The 24,828-nt window shown below is 33.0% G+C and overlaps 1 protein-coding gene across 1 annotated transcript in view; it reads left to right on the top strand.

Annotated features, from left to right (window-relative positions):
* LRP1B (LDL receptor related protein 1B) overlaps positions 1-24,828 on the top strand; it is a 1,757,623-nt gene that overhangs the window by 1,727,610 nt on the left and 5,185 nt on the right. Inside the window, exons 87-89 of the mRNA XM_045559136.1 lie at positions 15,630-15,706; positions 21,452-21,542; positions 22,491-22,635. Coding sequence (XP_045415092.1) covers positions 15,630-15,706; positions 21,452-21,542; positions 22,491-22,635 — 313 coding nt within the window. The remainder of the gene's footprint in view (positions 1-15,629; positions 15,707-21,451; positions 21,543-22,490; positions 22,636-24,828) is intronic.

The raw sequence follows: 24,828 nt of genomic DNA on the forward strand, positions 1-24,828 counted from the left end.
ACAATTTGTACACTGGTCCTCCTGTCAGCCTGCCCAGTACTCCCCCGTGTGGACCAGTGACCTTGTGACTCCATAGAGATTATTTGAGACGAGCCCAAGGAAGTTGTCATGAGTGATTTCAAACAGAGCACAACTTTTCAGAGGGGGTATTGAGCAATTCCACTTCAGCAGCCTGTGTTGTCCACATTTCAAGAGTCAGGTCATTACATGTCCCTGATTTGCTTTCTGCCCCTTGGCATATTTTCAAAGCACAAAATATAAAATGTGCATGTCTTTTGGAGCAGTAAAGGCCAAGACAACTTGTCACATCAATATCTATCCTTTATCATCCCAGGTATAAGGTTGTAGCTTGTTCTAGTTTTCACCATGCAAGTCATGCCATGGGGAAAAAAACAACACAGATATATTTTTCTGTGCAAGTTTAAACTCCAGTTTGTGCTTTGAGAGTACAAGTGGCAATGCTTAATAAAGAACAATTATTACATAGTTGTATACTTGGCAGATATTGACATGTAGCTTTGATGTAGTCATGTTTTTTCCCTTGATTTTTGGGATGTATTATTAGCATTTAATATAATCAATAGGTCAGAATAACCAAAGAAAGAAACACAACACACTATATATTCATTTTGTTTGTATAACTGTTACCTCTTTAACAATTTAAATTCTTTTGTTTCTTTTAGACTGCTTTCCTTAGATTTTACAGCTGTAACAAACAACCTCAAAGTTTACATGCTTATAGCAAAAAAGATTTATTTCTTGCTCATGCCCCATGCTTGAACAAGTTAATAAAATTATATTAGTTAACCTTCAGCCTAGCACTTGATCCCAAATGAACTCTATACAATTCCCAAATGAGGATTAGACTCATAGGCTTACCAGTCACATTAGTTTATAAATTAAAAAAAATAAGAAATTGCTTATATTACCATCATTTAGGGAAATAATTTATTTCCCCTTTTCTATAGTAGGATAGTAGCAGAAGGAGACATCATGTTAAAGGAATAGCGAAACTAAGGCCTAACATTTTTTGCATTGGGAATAGAAATCAGAAATTATAATTATATTGATACAGGTATGCCATATGCAATCTTTCAATTTAACATTTATAATATTGTTTATCATCTGAGTTAAAATAATTCAGATGCAAATTTTATATATATTATATTTCTCAAGAAACCTGGAATTATTATTATTATTTTTGTTTTTATTTTAAATTTTTTTTTTTTGCTTTTGAGAAGTTTAGCTTGCCTTGGTAAAAAGAAAAAAGGAAAAGAAGGAAGGAAGAAAAACTTGAGGTCATGAAAGAAAACCATATAAAATAGAAAGGAAAAAATATAAATTAGGATAGGAAGTAGATTTAAGGGGAAAATAAAGGTTAAAACACAAGAGGCTAGATCTGTGGTAAAGCCTGACAAAAGCAGGAAGTGTTGCTCTGCCCTGTAATAAGAACTGAGGAACCGGAAATGAGGTGAATTGCCTGAAGATAGAGCCTTTGTGAGAAGCAGAGCCTAGATTTCAACCCAGGCCTGTTTAATTCCAAAACTCACACATACTATTTGTGTCACCCATCCCAGCACTTAAATTTCAAGCAATCATATTTAAAATAATTGATAGAATTAAATTACATTTAATTGTATATTTATTGTTTTTTATATAAAACTGACTTCCATATTGAAGTACTCATCAGGCCAATACCTTTAGAACTGATTTTTTGTCACAGAAATAAAATAACATTTTCTTAATTTGCTGCATCCTGAGACAAGAAATGAATGGCACACAATTTCCATCATTGAATGAATAAAATTTATATATGCCTAAGTTGCTAGAATGTAATCAAGCTAATTTTATAAATGGAAGGATTAATGAATGAAAGAATGAAAGAAAGAAGAAACAAAGTTAAAAACAAAAACATTTACTCTGGTTCTTATATGTAAAATATTTCACATAATATATTAACATTCCTTTGAATGAGCAATGACTGGTAATCACCTGAAAGCATGTTCCTTATGAATGGTGCTATACATTCTTCACAGAATAGGGTATGCACATGTATATTACACTTCTAGATATGGATGTGTATTCATATGTGTTCAACTATGCTCCTCCATGCCTTCCTGCCTCCATTCATTCATTTTGTCAAACAGCAAACATATTGAACAACCAAATTTATCTATTGACTATGTATGAGATAGTGTTCAAGAAATGAGGGCATAAAAAGATGAATACTACTACATCATCTCTACCTTTTAGTAAATTATAGTCTAGCATAGTCATTAGCAAATGCATATTTAGATATTTATGAATGTATGTATAAGTAGAGACATATAAAAGTAGAATATAGCATATTTTTGATTGGATGTTGATCAAATATATTAAGAAGTTTATAACTGACACCAGTAGTAGTTTTCTCTGTTATGTAAAATACTACTGTAGTATTTTATAGCATTTTAGATTCGTTGAAGACATTTGTCTCTACTTCCCGAACCAATTTTTAGAGCACGCATTGGCTGCTTAAACCTTCTCACCTCGAGTCTAGGAAAAGTAATCAAACACTACGATTAGGAAAGACATGTATGTGATAGGCATCTTTTGTCATAAGCTTTCAGATGTTTCTGTCTGCAACATGTTCCTATAAATATTAAACAAATCTTGTGAGAATTTTGTAACTAATTAACATTTATGCTGAGTAGACAAATTTGTTAATTCTTACTGAAGCTTGATTTTAACAAATCTTTCTCATTTTATCTCAGTCTTTTTTTCTGATTGCTTGTTTTATTTTTAAACAATTACAATTTAAAAAAAAAAAAAGTTTTGAAAGTGCATGTCCTAGATTTTGAGGGAGGATGAATAGTAGTAATAGGGTAGTTGAAGCTGATACTAATACAATGTCCCTTTATCAATTACAAATTGTTTGGTTCTGGAAAGTTTTGGTGTTATTATACTTTCGGTGGATATGCAAGAATAATTAGGAAAACTTGCAAACTAGAACAAGGACTATGCTGAAAAACCAGAAAGAAGATAGCCATTTGTATATCTAATTCATTTCCCAGTGATTCAGACTATAAATTAAATAAATGGCTCACATCAGTATTTATATACATGAGTGCTGCACCTAAAAGTAAATTGAATATTTTTAGAGTATTAGAGTTAGATATTGCACTAATAAAGGCATTCACATACTCAAAACTTTCTAATAACACCTCCTGATGTCCTACCATTGCCCCAGATTTGTATAGGATGAATATATCCTGAACAGTACTTAATAACAACATACTTAAGAGATATTACAATTGTATATGCCAGGTATTCCCATCACAGTTTCAGGTCTCATTACCCTGCACCTCAGAAACCCTAAGAATTAGGAAAGACCTTCATTGCATTTTTATAGAAAATTTCTTTATTGTTTATTCTTACTCTGTGCTAAAACATAAAATATTCAGGGAGCAAGCTAGGTGCTTTGTCTGTGTGGTATTAAGCATTGAGATTTCCCTCCATGGCTTTGTATGGTTTTACACCAATTTTGAAATTGCCTTTCATCTTGAAAGCTTCCTTTGGTATTGCATACATTCGAATTTTCTTCCTACCTTTAGCTATAGAATTGTAACCACTGTTTCTAATTTAATAGCCTTCTTTTATGTCTTCAATTACATCCACCATAATACTTAATACTAATTTGATGATTATTTCTTTTCCTTTTCAGGCAATATGTGTAATATATTCAGTTAAGTAGAAATAGTATACTTACTCTAAAAAAATAGTTATGCCTTTCTGATCAGCTTTCAGTAAAATTTCCTGGAGAATACCTAGATGGTAAAGTGTTCCATTCCTAGACATTTCCTATTTTTAAAATTTATTCAGTCATCATTTAACACTTCAGTGGCCATTTATGCTCAAGCAGGATTGCACTGAATTTCATGTTTAAACATTTCTAACCTAAAGCACCCAAACTTAACAATCTTCTTTTTCTGAATTAGTTATTGGTAAACTAGATTTCAATTTTTCTATTTATCCTTAGTTCTTAAAATACATAACTTTAAATAATCCATTTTATTAATTTTATTTCTTTCATGGCTACCTCTTCAACTGAAACTTCTCATTAATTTTTACCCTTTCCAAAAAGAATTTTTGGTTCAATAAACACTTTATTGAGCATGTTATAATTATTATTTTTTACTCTATCACATTAACATCTCTCAGAAATCAAGAACACTTTCTGATCAAATTCTCTTGAGGTAAGATTAATTTTAACTTAAATCTTATCAGTACTAGTTAACACAGATTTAATGTAATATTTTAAAATTGGGCAATATAATGTATTATTATGCAGTGGAATCAAGTATACTTATTAAAAGAGATATAAATTTACGATTATAACTTAGGCTATTTGAAGAAAACAATACAGGGTAATAACTAGCTATTGCCAGGTAAGAAGTAACTGTCAAATTTTGATGAGAAGAGTACTGAATAAACAGAAATTATATTACCAAATAGTTTATAAGAAAAAATACCAAATGATTTAAATATGGAGTAAATTATTGTGGAAATTCAAAATTATATTAACTGAGTCATAATAAGGGTTATACTTATTGTTTTTACATTTGAGATGAATTTATGAGTGATGGATCTTTAAAGATACATTAAGTACATCTACAGTATTTTGGAGCACCTCAAATATGTGAAGTTGATAACAAGAAGGACATTAATATATTCCTCACTGTCACTACCAGAGACAGATTATTGGGCATTGCTGACTACCGCTCTGAGTCAATGTGTTAATACTTACAATTTTACAACTCAAAAAATGTATTTGTTTGCATTTTTTAGATAATATTTTGACTTTTTATTTTTATTTTTTTTAATTTCAGAGTATTAAGGGGGTACAAATGTTTTTGTTACATGAATCACTTTTGTAATGCTTGAGTCACAGCTATAAGTGTGCCCATCACCCAAAAAGTGTTCATTGTACCCATTAAATAGGTGTTTTCTCTTCCCCTCTGCTTCCCTCCCCAAGACTTGATTTCCAATGAGCTTTACTTTCCTCTGGGCATATGTAAACCCATAAGTTAGTTCCAATTTAATAGCGAGTACATGTGTTGTTTGTTTTTCCATCTTTGGGAAACTTCACTCAGTATAATGGTCTCCAGTTCCACCCAAATTGTTGCAAAGGCATTAATTCACCCTTTTTATGGCTGAGTAGTATTCTGTGGTATACATATACCACATTTTGTTACTCTATTCATTAACTGATGGGCACTTAGATTGATTACACATCTTTGCAACTGTGAATTGTACTGCTATAAACATTCAAATACAGGCATCTTTTTGATAAAATGACTTATTTTCCTTTAAGTTAATACCAGCAGTGGATTGCTGGAAAGGTAGGTCTACTGTTAGTTCTTTGAGGAATCTCCATACTTTTTTCCATAAAGCTTGTACTAATTTGTAGTTTCTCACCAACAGTGTATAAGTGTTCCTTTCTTTCTGCATCCACACCAGAATCTATTGTTTTTGGACCTTTTAATAAAAGCCATTCTAACAGGGGTAGGGTGTTATCTCATTGTGGTTTTAATTTGTATTTCACTGATGATTAATGACATTGAGCATTTTTTCATATGTTTGTTAGTCATTTGTCTATCTTCTTTTGAAAATCTTCTGTTCATGTTTTTTGTCCACTTTTTAATGAGGTTTCTTGGTTTTTTTTTCTTCCTGATTTATTTGAGTTACTTGTAGATTCTAGATATGAGCCCTTTATCAGATATATAATTTGAAAATATTTTCTCCCATTCTGCAGGCTCTTTGCTCTGAAGACTATTTCCTTAGCTGTGCAGAAGCTTTTTAATTTAATCAAGTCCCATTTATTTAGTTTGTTGTTACTGTGATTGCCATTGGGGTCTTAGTCATAAATTTCATTCCTTAGGCCTATACAGAAGAGTTTTTCCTACATTTTCTTCTAGAATTCTTACAGTTTTGTGCATTACGTGTAAGCCTTTTATCCATCTTGAATTAATTTTTGTAAGTGGTGATAGATATGAGGCCTGTTTCATTCTTCAGCATGTGGCCATCCAATTTTCTGAGCATCATTTATTGAATAGGTCTTCTTTTCTCCAGTATGCATTGTTGTCTGCTTTGTCACAGATCAGTTGGTTGTATGTTGATGGTTTTATATCTGTGTTGTCTGTTCTGTTCCATTGATCTATATCTCTATTTTGGTGCCAATATCATGCTGTTTTGATTACTGTAGCCTTGCAATATAGTTTACAGTCGGGTAATGTGATGCCTCCAGATGTGTTTCTTTTGCTTAAGATTACTTTGGCTATTTGGGCTCTTTTCTGGTTCCAAAAAATGTGTAGAATTATTTTTCTAGCTCTGTGAAATATGACCTTGGTATTTTGATGGGGATTGCATTGAATCTGTAAATCACTTTGAGTAGTATGGACATTTTAACAATGTTGATTCTACTGATCCATAAGTATGATATGTTTTTACACTTGTTTGTGTCCTCTGTGATGTCTTTCCTCAGTGTTTCCTAGTTCTTGTAGAGTTCTTTCACTTCCTCAGTTAAGTATATTCCTAGGTATTCTATTTATTTTTTGTAGATATTATGAATGGGATTGAGTCTTTGATTTGACTCTCAGCTTGACTGTCATTGGTATACAGAAATGCTACTGAGTTATACACATTGATTTTTTTTTTATCCTGAGACTTTGCTCAATTTATTTATCAATTCCAGAATTCTTTTGTTGGATTCATTGGGCTTTTCCAAATACTATATCATATCATCAGTGAAAATCAATAGTTTGATCTCCTCTTTCCCAATTTAGATACCCTTTATTTCTTTCTCTTACTTGATTGCTCTGGCTAGGATTTCCAGCATTATATTGAATAGAATTGGTGACAGTGATCACCCTTGATTTGTTTCTTTTCTTAGGGGGAATGTTTTCAATTTTTCCCATTCAGCATGATGTTGGCTGTGGGTTTGTCATATATGGATTTCATAATTTTAAGATATGACCAGTCTTGGAGGATGTCCCCTGTGCTATTGAGAAGAATGCATATTCAATAATTTTGAGGTAAAATGTTCTGTAAATGTTTATTAGGACCATTTGATTTAGAGTCCAGTTTAAGTGCAGTGCTCTTTTATTTAGTTTCTGTTTTGATGATTCACTCCAGCTCTGACAGTGGAGTGTTGAAGCCCACCACAATTATGATGCTATTTATTTCTTTGCTTACTTCTAGCAAAATCTGCTTTATGTATCTGGGAATTCCTATATTAGATGCATATATATTTACGATTGTTAAGTCTACTTGTTGAATTGCTCCCTTTATCAGTGCATAATGATTCTCTTTGTCTTTCTTTATCTTTGTTGATTTAAAGTCAATTTTATCTGATATGGGAATGACTATACCTGCTCTCTTTTTATTATGATTTGTGTGGAATATTTTTTTCCATCCTTTCAATGTAAATCTGTGTGTGTCCTTGTTGTTTAGATGTGTTTCCTGGAGACAGAAAATATTTGGGTTGTGTTATTTTGTCCATTTAGCCAGCCTGTGTCTTTTGAGTGGAACATTAATACCACTAACATTGAATGATAGAATTGATATATGGGGTGCTGATCTGTTCATCATTTTCGGTATACCTTATTTATTTGTTTTCCCTCTTGTGCTGTTGCTTTATGAGAGTTGTGAGTTTTAAGGGTTTTTGTTTGTTTGTTTGTTTTAGTGATTTTATACTGTTGTGAATCTATTGTGCTGATTTGTAATTTTTTTTTTTTTTTGGAGACAGAGTCTCGCTCTGTTGCCCAGGCTAGAGTACCGTGGTGTCAGCTTAGCTCACAGCAACCTCAAACTCCTGGGCTTAAGCACTCCTTCTGCCTCAGCCTCCCAAGTAGCTGGGACTACAGGCATGTGCCACCATGCCCGGCTAATTGTTTCTAAATATTTTTAGTTGTCCAGCTAATTTCTTTCTATTTTTAGTAGAGATGGGGTCTCGCTCTTGCTCAGGATGGTCTTGAACTCCTGACCTCAAGCGATCCTCCTGCCTTGGCCTCCCAGAGTGCTAGAATTACAGGAGTGAGCCACTACGCCCAGCCTGTGCCGATTTGCATATAATACAGTTCTGAATATTTCTTGCGGGGCAGGTCTGGTAATGACAATTTCCCTCAGTGTTTGCTTATCTGGAATAGAATTACTTTCTTTATTAATTGTGAAACTTAGTTTTGCAAGATTCAAAATTCTAGACTGGCAGTTATTCTGTTTGAGAAAATTGAAGATGTGGCCCCAATCCCTTCTGGCTTGTAAGGTTTCTGCTGAGAAGTCTGCAGTTAGCCTTATGGGTTTTTCTTTCTAGATTCATTGTTGCTTTTATCGTGCTGCTTGCATAATTTTATCCTTCATTTTGACTTTGGCCATGTTGATGACTATGTATCTTGGAAATGTCCTATTTGCTGTGAATCTTCCTGGTGTTCAATAACCATCGAACCATCTGGATGTCTGAATCTCTGGTGATACCAGGGAAGTTTTCATCAATAATTCCCTCAGCCAGGTATTCCAGGCTTTTGCTTTTCCTTCTTATCCCTCAGGGATAGCTATAATTTATATGTTTCTTCACTTCATATAGTCCCATATCTCCCTCAGTGATTGCTTAGACATTTTTATTCTCTTTTGTGCCTCCTTGAATGACTGGATTAGCTTGAGAGCCTTTTATTCAAGCTCTGAGATTCTTTCTTCCTCTTGGTTTAGTCTGTTGTTAAGGCTTTCTGCTGTGTTTTGAAATTACTTAAATGACTATTTCATTTCTTTAAGTTTTATTGTATCCTTTCTTAGGTTGTCTACCTTTATAGCAACTTTTTCCTTGATTTCCCAAAATATTTTTTGGCATCTTTTTGTTGGTTTTCAACTTTCTCTTCAATTCCATTCATCTTATTTGCCACCTATATTCTGAATTCCATTTATGTTATTTCACCAATCTCCTTGTGGATGTACTCCACTGTTTAACTCCACTATGATCCCTTGGGGGTGTTGAACTATTTTGTTTCTTCATGTTGCCAGGCTTCTTTTGTTGGTTTATCCTCATCTGGCTCCTCTTCTTTCAGCTCTGGGTTAATAGGATTGCAAGGTACCTTTTCTCCTTTGCAGGGAACTCTCCTGTTTAGTAATGAGAAGGAAGAAGTACTAGATGGAGATTTTCTGTCCCACTCTGAAGTGTTGACCCATCAGGGGAGTGGTGGGTACACTGAAAGCCTTTAGAATAGCTGTTCCATTCCCCTGTGATTTCCTTAGTTCAAGCCAGTGCTAGATAATCTTTGTGTGGATTGGAGGGTTGTTCCCCAGCTCGTTGTTGGAAGCTCAAGTTGAGGGCTGGATGTGACCCTCTCCACAGTGGCTATTTTGCGGGATTGCTCTGCCTGGGATCACCCAGTGGAGGTGACATTGGCAGTTGGGTGATTCTATTTAGGCAGTGGTTGTGGATGACCACACTGTGGGCATTTGCACGAACTACGTCCAGTAGTAATGGCTGCTCAGGGATGGTGGATGCTAGGTGAAAAGTGAGATCTGGGTGAGGTTCTTCCAGCCCAATGGTCAGTAGTGGAAACTCAGGTTGGGGTCTTGGCACCCTGGCACAATTCTGGTATCTCAGGGTTGGTATCACAGGTCTGGGAGAGTCCCTGGAGCTACAGGGGCAGAGCCTTGGGCTCTGGCACAGCAAGAGCTTCTGAGCTGGATCTGGAGATTACATGGGCAGAGCCACACAGATGTCTGGGCTGTTCCATCAGCATGGAGACTGTTGATGTCAGTCGCAGAGGCAGGGGTTTATCTCAGTGTCCCAGGGACTGCAGAAGTGGGCTGGGACTGCTAGGAAGCTGGGGTTCTCCCCCACACTGCCCATGTCCCTGTGATGTAGTTGCCCAAGGCTTCTCAGGTGATGCCTGTGGTCTCTGATACTCCTCTGGTCAGATCCTAATGGCAGGTTGTAGGAGCCAGGGTGTTCAGCTCCCAATCACAGGGCGTGGCACAGGGGAGCGTCTGTTCTGAATATTTTGACTTTGTAATTAAAAGCCTGGTACTCTCCTGAGCATGAAAAAATAAGGAAATTTTTTTTTCCTACTTCTGCATTGAATTAAAAGGATCACGGAATTGTCATCTAAAACAATAATAAAATAATAACTCCACATTCTATTTCTACCATTTATTAGCTGTGATTCTTTAGGCAGATTATTTGAACATGGGTGTCCTCATTTCATACAGTGGATAATTTCTATTCATATGGTTATGATAGAATTTGAATACAAGTGTATTTTTTATGACAGTATTTATCCTAGGATCTGTCACAAAGTTTTGCAAATTTTAATTGAACGTTATACAAAATTTCAGATGAAAGTTGGGGCAGGAAATTTTTGAAGCATGTTATAAAAATTAAGGATCCTTATGTATACATGACGTAATTTTATCTAGAGGTTGGAAATCTATAATAGATAACAAATAGTTTTAAGGAAAAATCAAGCAAAGCAGGTGAATAAATATCTAACTATGTGTCCCAAAATGCAATGCAAATTTTTACATTTTTCAGTGCTACTGTCTGCAAGGTGAGGGGGCATAGAAGGTGCTGGAGGCTACATAAAGTGTAGAGCTTTCAAGTGAGGAATATTATGTAACTACGGTCATATTCTCAATATCAAAAGGGTGAAATTTGGAGAATTCAGAAAAAAATGCATTTTGCATGTAATTTTTACTTTGTCTAATTTTCTTCACTTAATTAAAATACTTTTGCATAAATCTGATGCATAACATGTAATCATGTTTTTTCTTTATTATTGAATAAGATTTTAGGAGCACTGAGACATGCATGACACCATGCACAATTTTTCCAAGGCTTCTTTAATCCTATTGTGCCATTATTTTTCCTGTATGGCAAAAGAAAAGGATATATTAAAAGATTTTTCTTTCCGAATGCCTCCATCATCATGTTTAATAAGGGCAGCCTTGCACATATATATAAGAGGAGAAATCCAATTTCAAATTGCTTTAAGGTTCACCTTTGAATTTCACAGTGGTTGGAAGAGTCCATGACCTTTAAATTTGATGAAAAGTGGAAGCGGCTATTAATCTCATTATTTTATTTTGAAGTCCTCCCAAAGTGGGTGACTCTAGACCACATTTTTGCAAAATGACAGGAGTAGTTCATATAAATTGATCACTGTTGCAGTGAAAGACAATACCTAAAAATTGTAATATACCTTCAGTATTTTATATCTGATTTTAATTCTCTGTGTAATAATCACTCTACTACTTCAGAACTATCATCATTTTGTACCATTCAATCATATATCTTATAGCTGTACTATTAAATGTAATAACTTCCATTTTAAAGATTATATTTTTTCCCTTATAAATGCAGAACTTACTACGATATTCCAAAAGTGTTTATTGTGCTTCCTAGTAATATCTATATACTATTACCTTTTTACAAGGATATTCCCCTATGCTAAAGAAAATAATAATTGAAACAAAAAAATATTGTATCCATACAATAATTGTGTAAACTGTTAAGGGACAGGATGAATTTACTAACCATGTGTTTCATATAACAACATTCAGATGAGAAGTAATGACAAAAAATAAATAAATAAACTCATGGACTATGTAAAGAACTTCCACCTAGGTTATCTAATCTTTTGAGTAATCATTCTTGACCTGTAAGAATAAAGAAATGAGTAAATAACATTTTGCATAAAAACAAAGTCTGTGGAAATATAATAATAATTTATATCAAATATATTTTAAAGTGTGATATGTGGATTACTTTAATCACATTCATTTTGTTAAAATGTAGATTCCTGGCTATAACCCCAAACTACTTTAAAAATTCTCTGGTTTAGAGCATTTTATACATACAGCTATTATGGAAATGGAATAATAAGATTAAGAAAACAATGTAGTAGTAAATAACCTTTCTTATCAATATCAATGGCCTAGGAAAGAAGGGAAGATTTCAAAGAATGTTAAATCAATAACCCTTTACCAGGCAGCTACTGACTGCAGGAAACTGCTAAGAGGAGTATCTTCATTTGATGATATAAAGAAAGAAGAATGAATGATTATTTCACTAAATAAATAGAAGTCTATCTATTAATATTTATCTATCTATCCATCCCTGATACAGCAGTATTTAGTTAAAATTCATAAAAGTGTTTAAAAAGTTAATAATACACAACAGTATAGTGATCAGCACATAAGATGAAGTTTATTTTCATTATCCCAAGGTTAAGGGAACTGAAAAACAGTTGTAGAGTAATTTCTAAATGAATGATACACAGGTGTTTGTGATGGTGAGAAAAATAAAATGGCTGGGTGAGCCATGGAGGACTTACTTGAAAATTGTCAGTCCAGGCTGAGTGGCTCATGCCTGTAATCCTACCACTCTGGGAGGCCGAGGATGAAGGATTGCTTGAGCTCAGGAGTTCGAGATAAGCCTGAGCAAGAGCAAGACCCCGTCTCTACTAAAAATGGAAAAACTTAGCTGGGCATGATGGCACGCACCTATAGTCCCAGCTCCTGGGGAGCCTGAGAGGAGGATTGCTTGAGCCCAGGAGTTCGAGATTGCTGTGAGCCAGGCTGACGCCACGGCCCTCTAGCCTGGGCAACAGAGTGAGACTCTCTCTCAGAAAACAAAAAAAGAAAAGAGAAAATTGTCCCTGGATGAATAACAGGGAGCAGCACATTGCAACAGTACCGATTACAGATGACCAGAGCATGGACTATGGATTTTGCTTAAGGAATGATGAAAGAAAGGCAGATGCCAGAGAAACTGTAATCTGCATGGTTATACAAATAATTCAGTGACGAATTGGACAGGAAATTTTGATGATCTGCACACATTCCTATTCTTAAATGCTCTGTCGTTAATGGCTTTGATCATTATAATCTACTCAGAGTATGAAGATTTATGAATTTCTGTAAAGATGATAAAAATACTTGATCTTAAATCAACCATTGGAAGAACTTGTGGAGCAGCAAATGCCTTAAGTTGTAATTTTGTAAGGTAGGCAATAAGAATAATGCTTTCTATTTGATTTAATAGAAAGGAGATTTTTTAAGACAGACAAATGCAGAACAGTGGAACATATTTTATCTTTGGCCATAAAACATTATTTTATAAGGAGTACAGGGAGAATTGCAAGGTGATCATCAGCTGATTAAGATGTATAACTGTTAAAATTAATTATTTCTCCAGTACAGTCTTTGAGAGGTTTTTCCAGTGGGTAATAAGTAAAATATTCCATGAAGATTAGGAATTTAAATGTGCTCCTACAATTTAAAATAGAAGAGGATTATGACCACAAACAGGTGATTTCTTTTATCTATCATAAATACTGGGTTCCAAGCCATGGATAAATTAGGAAATTATACCATGTATTAACAAATACCACCTATCCTGCTTAAACAATTTCAGAGTTTGTAATAAGAATCACACTATCCTTATCCTCTTTGTTTAAAAACATCTGTCTGGAGCTTTAAAGGCATATTTTTCATAATTTTCTATATTATTTAATATATGCAATGTTCATGTCAGAACAAAACAGTGGCAACTTACATTTAATCCTTCAATTCCTGAGCAATTCAATTTTCTGACTTCAAAGCATTTCAGTGTAATGATGAGCCCTGGAGGTTCATATCTCTGCTAACACAGCAGAATATACCTTGGGTTATTCCTCTTATTTAAGATGAACCATGATCTTGGTATTTTTTTTCTTTAAATGAGGCAAAGAGCAAATTTTGGTATTTTAGTTAATAATTCAATATAATTGCTCGTCTGTGGCCTTGTACACATCAGTTTTATAATGAAATTACTGAGCAGTCAGTATTAGTTTTTCACTGAAGCATAGAAAACATTCTCAGTGGTCAATTAGGAAGATTTGACAGATGTAAAGCTACATAAGACGAAAAGAATTTTGCAATCATTAGAATTCATTCCAAGGACATGTTTGCAAAACGTTCCTAAACATCTTATTTTGAATTATCTGTGGACTGTGTCAACAATTATAATCTGTGAAGAATTGGAACAATTTTCTAGATCATTCATCTGCAAAAATCACAAATGACAAAGAAAAAATTATTTTTAAGAATCACTTATTTTATTGGTTGTTTACTTTTTTCTAGTTATTTGAAAATATGCTCATTCCATCACATCACTTCAGTAACACAGACAGTCATAGACCTGAACTTACAGTGTATTTATGCATTGTAATGATTTACTTGTAGGATGGTTTATAACAAATATGATATATAGAAAATTATATTATATAATATGTAAACCTTTAATGAGTTAACTGAACAAAAAGTGGGGCTGATGCATGAGTGATGACCTGAATCATTACATAAATAATGATATTAATTTTCATCTAAATCATGCTCCATATTCATAGTTTGAATTTATCATTAATTAAATAACTATATCCTGATATAGTAACATTGTCAACTATGCTTAAGTTAATATATGCTTTTTTGAAAGAAATTTTTATGTTCATGATTTGACTTTATCAGTAATGATGATGTTATGAGAATTTGCCCATGTTTTTTGGACAGCCAATACTATCTTTTAGATAATTTACATGGCATCATAGAAACCTAGTTCAAAAACAGCTCCAGCTATCAGAATTGGCTATAACAGAACTGGCAAAGACTTTGAAATTGCAGTTATTTAGCTTGGCCCACCATACCCAGAGAGATCCACTCGGAATGGTTCTGGAAGCTATTCTTTATTGTGTACAACTATTCTTGATATCGTGGTATTTGACAGTCATTTTAAATAAGAACTGAAGCCAATTAAATTGTTGCTCTGTGGATTTCCTCTGACAGATGCACAGAGGCATCTTGTGTTAGCCAACGGATATTGTTTAAACACAGCTAAAACTATTCCAGCATTGATTTTGATGCAACCAGTTAACTATATAGTTGTGATTTATGTTTAAAGAATGGATTGGAATCAGATCTATTATTCTTATCCTTTCTACCTCTCATCATAGTGTCATGATATCTATTTGGGGAAAACAACTTTTCCCAATAAAATCTTGGGCACATTCTGTTGATTTCATTGTAATAGAAGTATTTAAAATGGGAAAGCACTATATTTTCTTATCTCTGATTAAGAGAGTAAAAATTCTGCAACTTGAACTATGACACAGATGACCATTTGCTGTTTTGGTAGTTAGTTCCATTTTGGACTTAGAACAACCCACAAAACAAATCACAGAAACTTAATAAAGAAGGATTCGCTTAATATGCAAACACAATTTTTGTAAGTGGCTACTTATAATTTTCAGTAACTCTCACATTAGTTTCCATTTCTGAATCAATAGGTCAATATTTCTATAAAATGTGCCAATTTTAACACAGAATAAGGAAAAATTACTATAAACCTAACTTTAAAAAGTATTTCAACAAGTGAAGTCCAATTGAATTTACCTTCAGCATACTGACAATATGCAGGAAATTAGCAGAAATCTCTACCTAATATTCATGAAGCTATGTGACTGGCTCTTACAACATTTCATTTGGTTGAAGTTGCAACGTTAGCAGACCTGTGGGTTTTATTACTCATACCTTTTTTGTTGTTTGGATCTTTTTAGATGCTCCACCAACTGGTCAGGCACACAATGTGAGAGGCCAGCCCCAAAGAGCAGCAAGTCTGATCATATCAGCACAAGTAAGTTCATGTTAATATTTTGGTTGGTCCACGTAGTACAGAAATCTTTTTTTTTTTTTTTCTTTTTATGTCATTACTGAGGGAGTTGAGTCTTGGAAAATGTCCTTCATGGAATTTTGCAAGAGATCCACTGCAATCCAGGTGTTCTTGAAAGATGAAGCATTGACTTTTCATCTATAAAAAGAGAATGACAAGAACCAGTATTTACGTGCCCTTTTAGGTTGCGAGAGTTCATCTCAAACTTGGGCAGTTTTCAGAATGCACATCTGCCAACCAAACATAAGCTTTTCTTAGGAAATATCCATCAGCTGCAAAGACTGCAAATATTACAATAGATGTGAGAATGCTCCAGGAAGAAAAATAATTCTGTGATTTTTTTTCTGTGTTTTAATTAGAACAAAGTATATTGTTTTGAAATGCATTTCATTCTGCTGTTGAACAAACAGACTTCATCCGTGAGTCTTAAAGAGAAATAAATTAACAAGCAATTCTTCGTAAGGATCAAAATTGACTTATTGTTTTGTCTTTAAAGTACTGGTTTTGAAGTGTATGAAAATATAGATCAACATTTTTTCAAGTCGTTTTTGTGCATCTGTAGACTTTTTGTATGTTTATATTTTCTGACAACTTTAAATGGTGTTATAAAGATTTTTCAAAATAAAACTATGAAATAAAGTTTTCCAATTCACACATATTTTCATTAATTTGACCACGAGTGGAGAACCTTTGAAAAGTCTGTAATGTTACTGAGTGGATGAATACATTATTGAAGAGAAAGAATAATATCCTTGACTGACAAATGCTTACATTAGCAGTGTTTCCCTAGTCCTTCACTGCTGGTGAGAAAGATTTCATGAAAACAAGCAAAAGCATTCTACTTTTGAGTTTGTAAAAAGGAAAGACACTATTCAAGTCTGAAGTATACAATTTTTGTAGCCTAAAAGCAGGCTCCCAATGTTTGCCTATCTACCTGTTTGTAGTCCCTGCCTCAAAATGCTTTTATATCATTGCTTAAAGTTGTTCAAGCAACACTGTCCAAATTTCCACCATTTGGAGATTAATTTGGCTTAATAAGCATGAACATCTTTGAAAAAATGGCAAATAGGTCTAGAATAAGTAGTCTGGGCTTGAATATTTGAATTTGCAGAGACGAAGTAAGGGATTCTTGGTTATGGAGCATTTTGAGTTTACTTTAGAATTTGTGTGCTGTCCTCAGGTCAGAGAAGGGAGAAGCCCTCAGGGAAGGTATGAGCATGTAACTGTAGGAAAAAACACTGGAATTTTGGGAATTAGTTCATATAAGGTTAGAACCTTTAGCCACCGCTAAATATACTTTGCCTGTGCAAAAGAAGAAGAGAAGAAAAAAAAATTTCCTTCTCTCTCTTCCCAGGATCTAGGATTCAAACTAATATTACTTGTAATAATTCTGGAGGCATACTAATTTATATTTGATTTTGTAAACTATTCACAAAACTCAATCATTAAGAGCAATTTTTGAAATGAGAAATACATTTGTAGTTACTAACTTATAGGACACACTGAGTTTATAATAAATTGGGAATTGCCAAGACAAGATGTTTTAGCCTTTCTTTTATGGTAATTTCTCAATTATTGAATATAAATAAGATGCACAGCCTTTAGAGAATCAAAAACAATTTTAAATATTGATAAAACTCTCTGAAAAGAAAGAAACAGAGTAGAATATGTGTTGAATTTTGAAATTTTATATAAGGTCAATCCACAAGGGGAAAGTTCGGTGTTTGGAAAATCATTTGAGCAGGAATGCTCCAGATATTTTTTATTAGAGAGTCGAGTCTCCAGCTATTTGCATGGGCAACAAACTCCTTTAGAAGAAAATACCTCTAAGTACATGCAACTGTTTTAAAGTAGAGAACGTCAACTAAAGTAATCGTAACCCTTTTGCTAAAGATTCTGAGGCTCTTCCTCTCATCACTGATTCAAAGTCATTAAATTTAATGAAAGTATCAATGCACATTGAAAGGGCTATTAGCTATGTAAATGTCAAATTATCACAGAACTTGAGCAAAGTTGACCAAATAATGATTCTATTAGAAGGTGCTTATTATCAGACATTTATGCTTGAAGCAACTTGCTTCACTAACTCCGAAAAGACACACAAAGTATTTAAACTAATCCTTCTTCATATAGGAGGGATACTTGTATTCTCGTGGATAAAATCCAGAGGTATTGAATGATTGTCAGATGTTTCCCAAATTTTAGCAGAAGTCATCTGTTCAATAAGAAATATAATACTTTAGGAATGTGCTTTTAAATTTGCATTTCCACTTAAGTTGAAGTAGTCTATCATCACTGGACCTCGGCACAGTCCAGAATTCACTGCCTGTGTCTGCCTAACTACTGTCAATTTGCATGGAGATCCACCTTTCCAATTCGTGCACAGCTTTCTTAATTACCTTTGAGCAGTGGTAGTGATGTTTACTGCACCTTGAAGTTTAAAGTGTCTGAAAAACAGCCTGTGGAATTAGGCAGATCTGTTACCCTAGGACTTTGTGTTTTAAGTTCCACTTGAAAAAGGCTAGTGTGACTCTTATGAAGATATTTTGAAGAATTTTAAACTCAGGATGATAAAATATTTATTACATATTTCCTGTTTTAAATTTATATAAAGTTTTAAGGGTGTGGGTACTGAATGTTCAATTTGTGCTATTTGTTGTTTCTGAAAAATATCCTCAGCATTTGTGGGACCGTAATGTAGAAATTCTGTATTTCACTGTAGTGACAACAGATGTGAGCTGTTAGGGGGTCATTGGGTCTTATCTTCTCCTACTTTATCCTTATCTCTTTTATACTGTCCATCATGTTTCAATACAGAAAAAAAAACTGATTATATGATACCAGGGACCATAAATTTGCAAATATTGAGATATAACTAAAAATGCCACAAAATAATGTCTTCATCCTAATTCTTCAAAAAAAAATCTTTATCAAGTCTATTTTTATGACTAAAAATAGGCATAATCCTATTGATACTACTATGTGGCGGCTCTTAACGATGATATCCATCTTATAAATGATAAACTGAGACAAAGGTAAGTAATTTGCCCAAGGATATGTTACTAGTAATTAGCAGAACTGAGATTTGAACAGAGGTAGCTTGGCTCCAGACTCCACTACCTCAACTGAAGGCGGCTCTTCATCACAACAATTTAGTAAGACAGTTCTTTCTTCTGATGGAAAAGTGTTGCATAATGAGGCTTTAGAAACATGTTGCAAAGAAAGACTTTCTCTATTTTTTTGTGAGAAAGTTATTGAGATATCTTTTCCTACCCTCAATAAGTACAGAGTGTACTTTTATCACTTCAAAACAATCCATTGGTAATGTATTGTTAAAAAATCACCTGTAATATATATCATTATATATTACAATATGATATTTACTGCTATATATGCTACTGGGAAAAATATTTATTTTGATAAATACCTATCTTATAATTTTAAAAATATCTGTGGTTGCCAGTTTCCATCAATATAAACTATTTTATAAAACAAATCTTGCAAACCTGCCGTGCTGCATTATTTATCTGCAACACTAAGCATTATTGCAGTTACCTTGATTGGTTACATAAACATATCAGAAATCTAGATTCTTAAACAGAGTGCCATAATATATGGAATTGCAACTGCCATCTGTGATGGGAAAAAAAAAAAAAAAAGAAATCCTTTGTTTTCTAGCATGCATAATTAACAGCTTTCTCCCTTATAAGAATGACACACTGTAGAACAAGTACAAGCTATTTTTTAAAATAATTTATAGTTGCACTGAGGGGAAAGAAATTTTATATACCTAAAAACCACTGTTGGTAGATATTATACAACTACCAATTTTACACACATTCTAGCAAAAAAGAATGAAGTAAGGATATTTATAAAGTCGTGATCAATCAGTTGAAGTCATAGTTTATGAAGAAACCAAGCTGTTGTTGGGTAATTAAATCCTGTGAACAAATGTTAATTACCATATAAGATGCCAGATTCTCTACTTTCATTAATTACTAATAAATTACACATTCATATAAAGTTCACTTTCTCAAAAACAGGAAGGTAATGTAATATCAAACTCACTAAGTTGTATGGTCTCAGCAGCTATGTGAAAAAGTAAAATGAGTTTTACATTTAGAAAGTGGCTAAAAAAGGTGAGCCATATTTTTTCTTGGATAGAAGAGATGGTTATGTGATTATTTCACCTAAATTATTTCTTGAAGTTACAAATTGACAGATTATTTTATACACAATATTTCCTTTATGAAGACTGGTATTTTGGTAAGTGATCTCCAGTATGGACTGTCTCACCCAGGTATCCTCTGGCCATAGAACTACTAAAAGAGAACTATATTTCTATAATAAATTCCCTAAGTGCCTGCTTATTATGCATATATTACCATTAATTTTTATCCCAGTACTTTTACATGCACATGTATTTGCATAAAAATAAATCAGATGATTTAATAATCCTTAATATTCTGTTCCTAAATCATTAAAGATCCCCACGTTAAATTTTAATTAATTGTTGGGTTGTTTTGTTTCTTAGGTTAGCCAATGATTAAGCTGACTTGAATGAATGAACCAGATGTTTACTCCAAGTAGACAATAGCCTTTGTTTCATGGGCCCTAGATATTTGTCTGTTAGAAAAGTTGACATTAGCCAGTTAATACCCTCCTGTTATCAGGCAACTCTTGCTTTCAGTTTTCTTCCAACCATGTATGACATATAATCCTACGTGTATTTTCTTGTGGGTCACATTATCAGCAAAGGAGTATTGTTGCCTACTAATTCCTGGCTAAAAATTTTATCACCCTCATTGCCAATCTAGGAATGGAAAGCAAAGGTTCTCCTCAATTTTGCGTGTCCCCTATGATCAGATGCATACAAACTAAGACCAAGTTTCTCTGACCACTTTTGAGTATGTATTCTATCAGTGATAGAACCTAAGACCATTCTCAAATACATGAAAGAAGGGGAAAATTGACATTTACAACATAAGCCAAATCCCCAAAATGTTTTGTTGAAACTGTTCTGAAACTGAACTTGACAAAGAAAATCCCCTTTGCCCTCTAATTTTGCTGGCTCAAGCTAAGAGCCCTGCATGATAGATCTTCTTGTCTCTGTTTTATTGGTGAAGAGCATTAGGCTCAAAGTGTTTAAATAACGTATTCAAGGACTCCTTGCAAGTAAGTTGTGAAACCAATATTTAGGCCAATGCCTGTCCAAATCAAACACTGATGCCCTTTTTGTTTTGCCAGGCTGTCATCTAACTTGCCACGTGTACTCATGGCCAGAAAGTATTAAAAGCTAAAGGAACAAAACTAAGAGTGGTAATATGACCGGTACAACTGTGTAAATATGTATTCAGCCATAGTTGATTTACAAGTAGTTACCAGCATGTACTTCATCACTGAAGTAATGTGGGTGGTGAGACTCAGTAAACTGTGACACAGAAGTCAGATCTCAAATCTCAAGGTATTTAAATGCAACGTGTAAATGAAAGCTGCCTATGAAAGCTGCCTAAAGAAACATTTTCAGCAGATCAAGTATTTCATAGGAGAATGATTTTTCAGTAACATGGTTATGAATCAGGAATATAAATATTTGGGCTAAGCTATATTTTTATTATGTCAATGGTCAAGTGATTTGGTGTAATGTATTTCATTATATTAATCTTTATTTTATTTATTTCTTCTTCTATTCATTGATTTATTTTCTAGGAAGCATTGCCATCATTGTGCCTCTTATCCTCTTGGTGACCTTGATAACCACCTTGGTAATTGGTTTAGTGCTTTGTAAAAGAAAAAGAAGGTAAGATGCAATGTTCTAGATTAACTGTGAATAAATCACACAAATAGTTGCATAAACAGAGATTTTTAAAATTTATTAAAACATGATCTAGTTATTCCAAGTACAAAATGCTATGTTTTTCAAACTATTTTATCCCTCGATTTTATTTTAAGTGATTATAACATAGACAACTCTCCTTCTCCCATATTATATTGATGGAATGGCTCCGTTTATATATTCTAGCAAAACCAGCAAGGAGTCATATTGTTTAAAAATTCAATAGAATTTTACATTTGCAGTAGTCTTTCCTTGAAACAGCAAGGGTATCTCTGGAGGGCATCTTATTATGCTAATGTGTATGATTATTAATGTCAATACAATGATACTTAATATGTACATGTATACCACAATTTGCATTTCATTCACAAATGATTTTTATCTCACTGGAAATATTGTTTTGGTTTATAAGAAAATATACTTGAAAAAATCCAGAAAGAGTTAGTTGTCTGTGGGGTTATTAGCAAGGAACTAAGATTTGGGAGTCAGTTTTTGAATTATATGAAACAGGATTCTAACCATATGACTCAGGGATTGAAAACAATTTATTTCAAAGTTTATTTATCCTTATATTATTTGGGATAGTTTTCAAAAAGAGAGGAAGAATAGAATTTAAAAATATAACTAGTGAATATTTAATTTCAATCAATGTGGTATTAGTTATTTAGGAGGGATTTATTTCCAGTATTGTTAAGTCAATATAATTGGGAAAATGACTTATCAAAGTAATACTTTTTTTCCCCGTATGTGACTTGACAAATGTCATTTAACTTATTTCAAATGCATTTTATTTATAAATTTTCCATCACTTTTGTTAAAATAAGTCTGTAAACCTACATATATGATAGTTGCATATACTTTGATTGTAATATTTATACAACTCAAACTTATATTAATATTCATATGTTCTAGGACAAAAACAATTAGAAGACAACCTATTATCAATGGAGGGATAAATGTAGAAATTGGTAATCCATCTTATAACATGTATGAGGTAGATCATGATCACAACGATGGAGGTCTTTTAGACCCTGGCTTTATGATAGATCCAACAAAGGTAATATGTCTTAAAATAATGGACAGTGAGCATTAACATTCCTGAGTCCTATCTCTATTATATGGTTCTGAACTTCATCATGCTTTTCTTTTATCTGAAGTTATAATGAAGGAGCTTAGGATATGTTGAATGATATACTTCTGACGAAAGAGTACAATCATGGACTTCATTCATCTGAACCATGCAAGCTAATATAACATGCTTTAGAAAACACATATTAATTTATTCATTAGCTAATAAATATGTATTATTTATTTTTATTTCTCTATGAATTTTATTGGAAAAATGACTCATTAACTAACCTATGTTCACCCAAAGCGAACTAAAAAGCCATTTAAAAATTGTTTTAATATTGATACCAAACACCAAAATGTTTAGGTCTCCTCCAGTGTGTACTTGATAGATACATACATAGATGAACATCTATTATAAAACAAAGCTACTGACTTTCAAGGGAGGAACATATATAGGGAGAAGATCAATACATGCGCAGTCTCTAGCACTATGCCTGGCATGTAGTTCAATAAGGCATTTCCTTTTCTACTCTCTTCCTTACAGTGTTACTGGATAATTATGTATTAATAGTTCTATGGGGTTTTGGTTTGGTAGGAAATGGATACTTACAGCATAGTTTTCTTTTCATTGTTCTAGATAGTGCATTCTTCTTTTAAAACTTTACTTATTTACTTTAATTTTGTTTTTAATTGACACATAAATGTACAGACACATAAATGTACAGTGAAAGAGATAACTGTATTCCCGTGTTTACTGCAGCACTGTTCATAATAGCCTAGATAAGGAATCAACCTAAGCATCTATCAACAAATAGATAAAGAAAATATGGTATATGTGCATGATGGTATACTATTCAGCCATAAAGAAAGAAAGAAATCTTGTCATTTGAGGCAACATGGATAAACATGGAGGATGTTATGTTAAGTGAAATAAGCCAGGCACAGAAAGACAAATGTCACATGATCCCACTCATATGTGGAATCTAAAGCAGTTGCTTTGGTGTAAGTAAAGAGTAGGGTAGTGGTTTCCAGAGGATGGATAAGAGAAGAAGGGGGGCAATAGAGAGAGATTGGTCAATGGGTACAAAGTTACAGTTAGAGAGGAGGAATAAATTCTTGTGAGTGACTATGGTTAACAATATTGTATTGTATATTTCAAAAAAGCTAGAAGAGGGAATTTTATATGTTCTCATCAGAAAGAAATAATAAACATATGAGGTGGTGGGTATGCTAAATACCCAGATTTGATTTTTATGTAAAGTATACACATATCAAAACCTAACTTGGTACCCCGTAAATATATATAATTTATTTAAAATAATATCTTCTTCAAATGTGAGGCATTAGCATATCTAAATATGCAAAATAATATAAAAATATTGGCTGATTTATTTTTTAATATAAAAATGTAGAAGGTTTCATTGTCAAAATAAATGTTTTATTTCCAATAGTGTTTCATTGAAGAGCGAACTAAGCTGTGTCCTTGGATTTCTTTCTTGGATTTCTTTGTAATCAGATTGTTTTAGAGAAGTATTTTTCTATATGCTGTAATTTCCTTATTGATTTGAAACATTTCATTGATACATATAGCCTAAAAATCCATAGCCTTTTAAAAATTTCTGTGAGTTCTTATTACTGTCTACTCAAGATGGTACCTTTTAAGAAAAATAGATAAATGACATAATTAGCCAGACAAATTAACCTTGTGAAGATTCATTTCACTGAATTATCTGAATGTTTTCCATGATAATTGCAGAGTATTTTCTCTAAGACTATCAATTTGTTATGAAACAATTTTTAACTTATTCATTCATTTATCAAATTGTTATTTATTTATTTTCTGATATATTCAAGGTACTTTGTCCAAAATGTACTTTTAAATTTATAAATCATCAAAGTGGCCAATCTACATTCAAATGATTCTGAACTGAAGTGACAGCTCTTCTTGAAGAAATTGAATAGGATCCCGTATATTCAATCTACTTATGAATCCATGATTGAACTTTCTAAGTCTGAAATTCATGGCCAAATATTCACTTCAATGAAAATCAGTCAATATTATTGCATGGATAAATTGTGCACTATCACAGAATATTGTAATTATTTTTTCCTAATTAGGAATAATTGTATTGTTATTATTATTAATACTGATTAATTAACTCACTCTTCAAACTAATAT

The sequence above is a fragment of the Lemur catta genome, chromosome 8, assembly GCF_020740605.2.
Source record: "Lemur catta isolate mLemCat1 chromosome 8, mLemCat1.pri, whole genome shotgun sequence".
NCBI lineage: Eukaryota > Metazoa > Chordata > Mammalia > Primates > Lemuridae > Lemur > Lemur catta.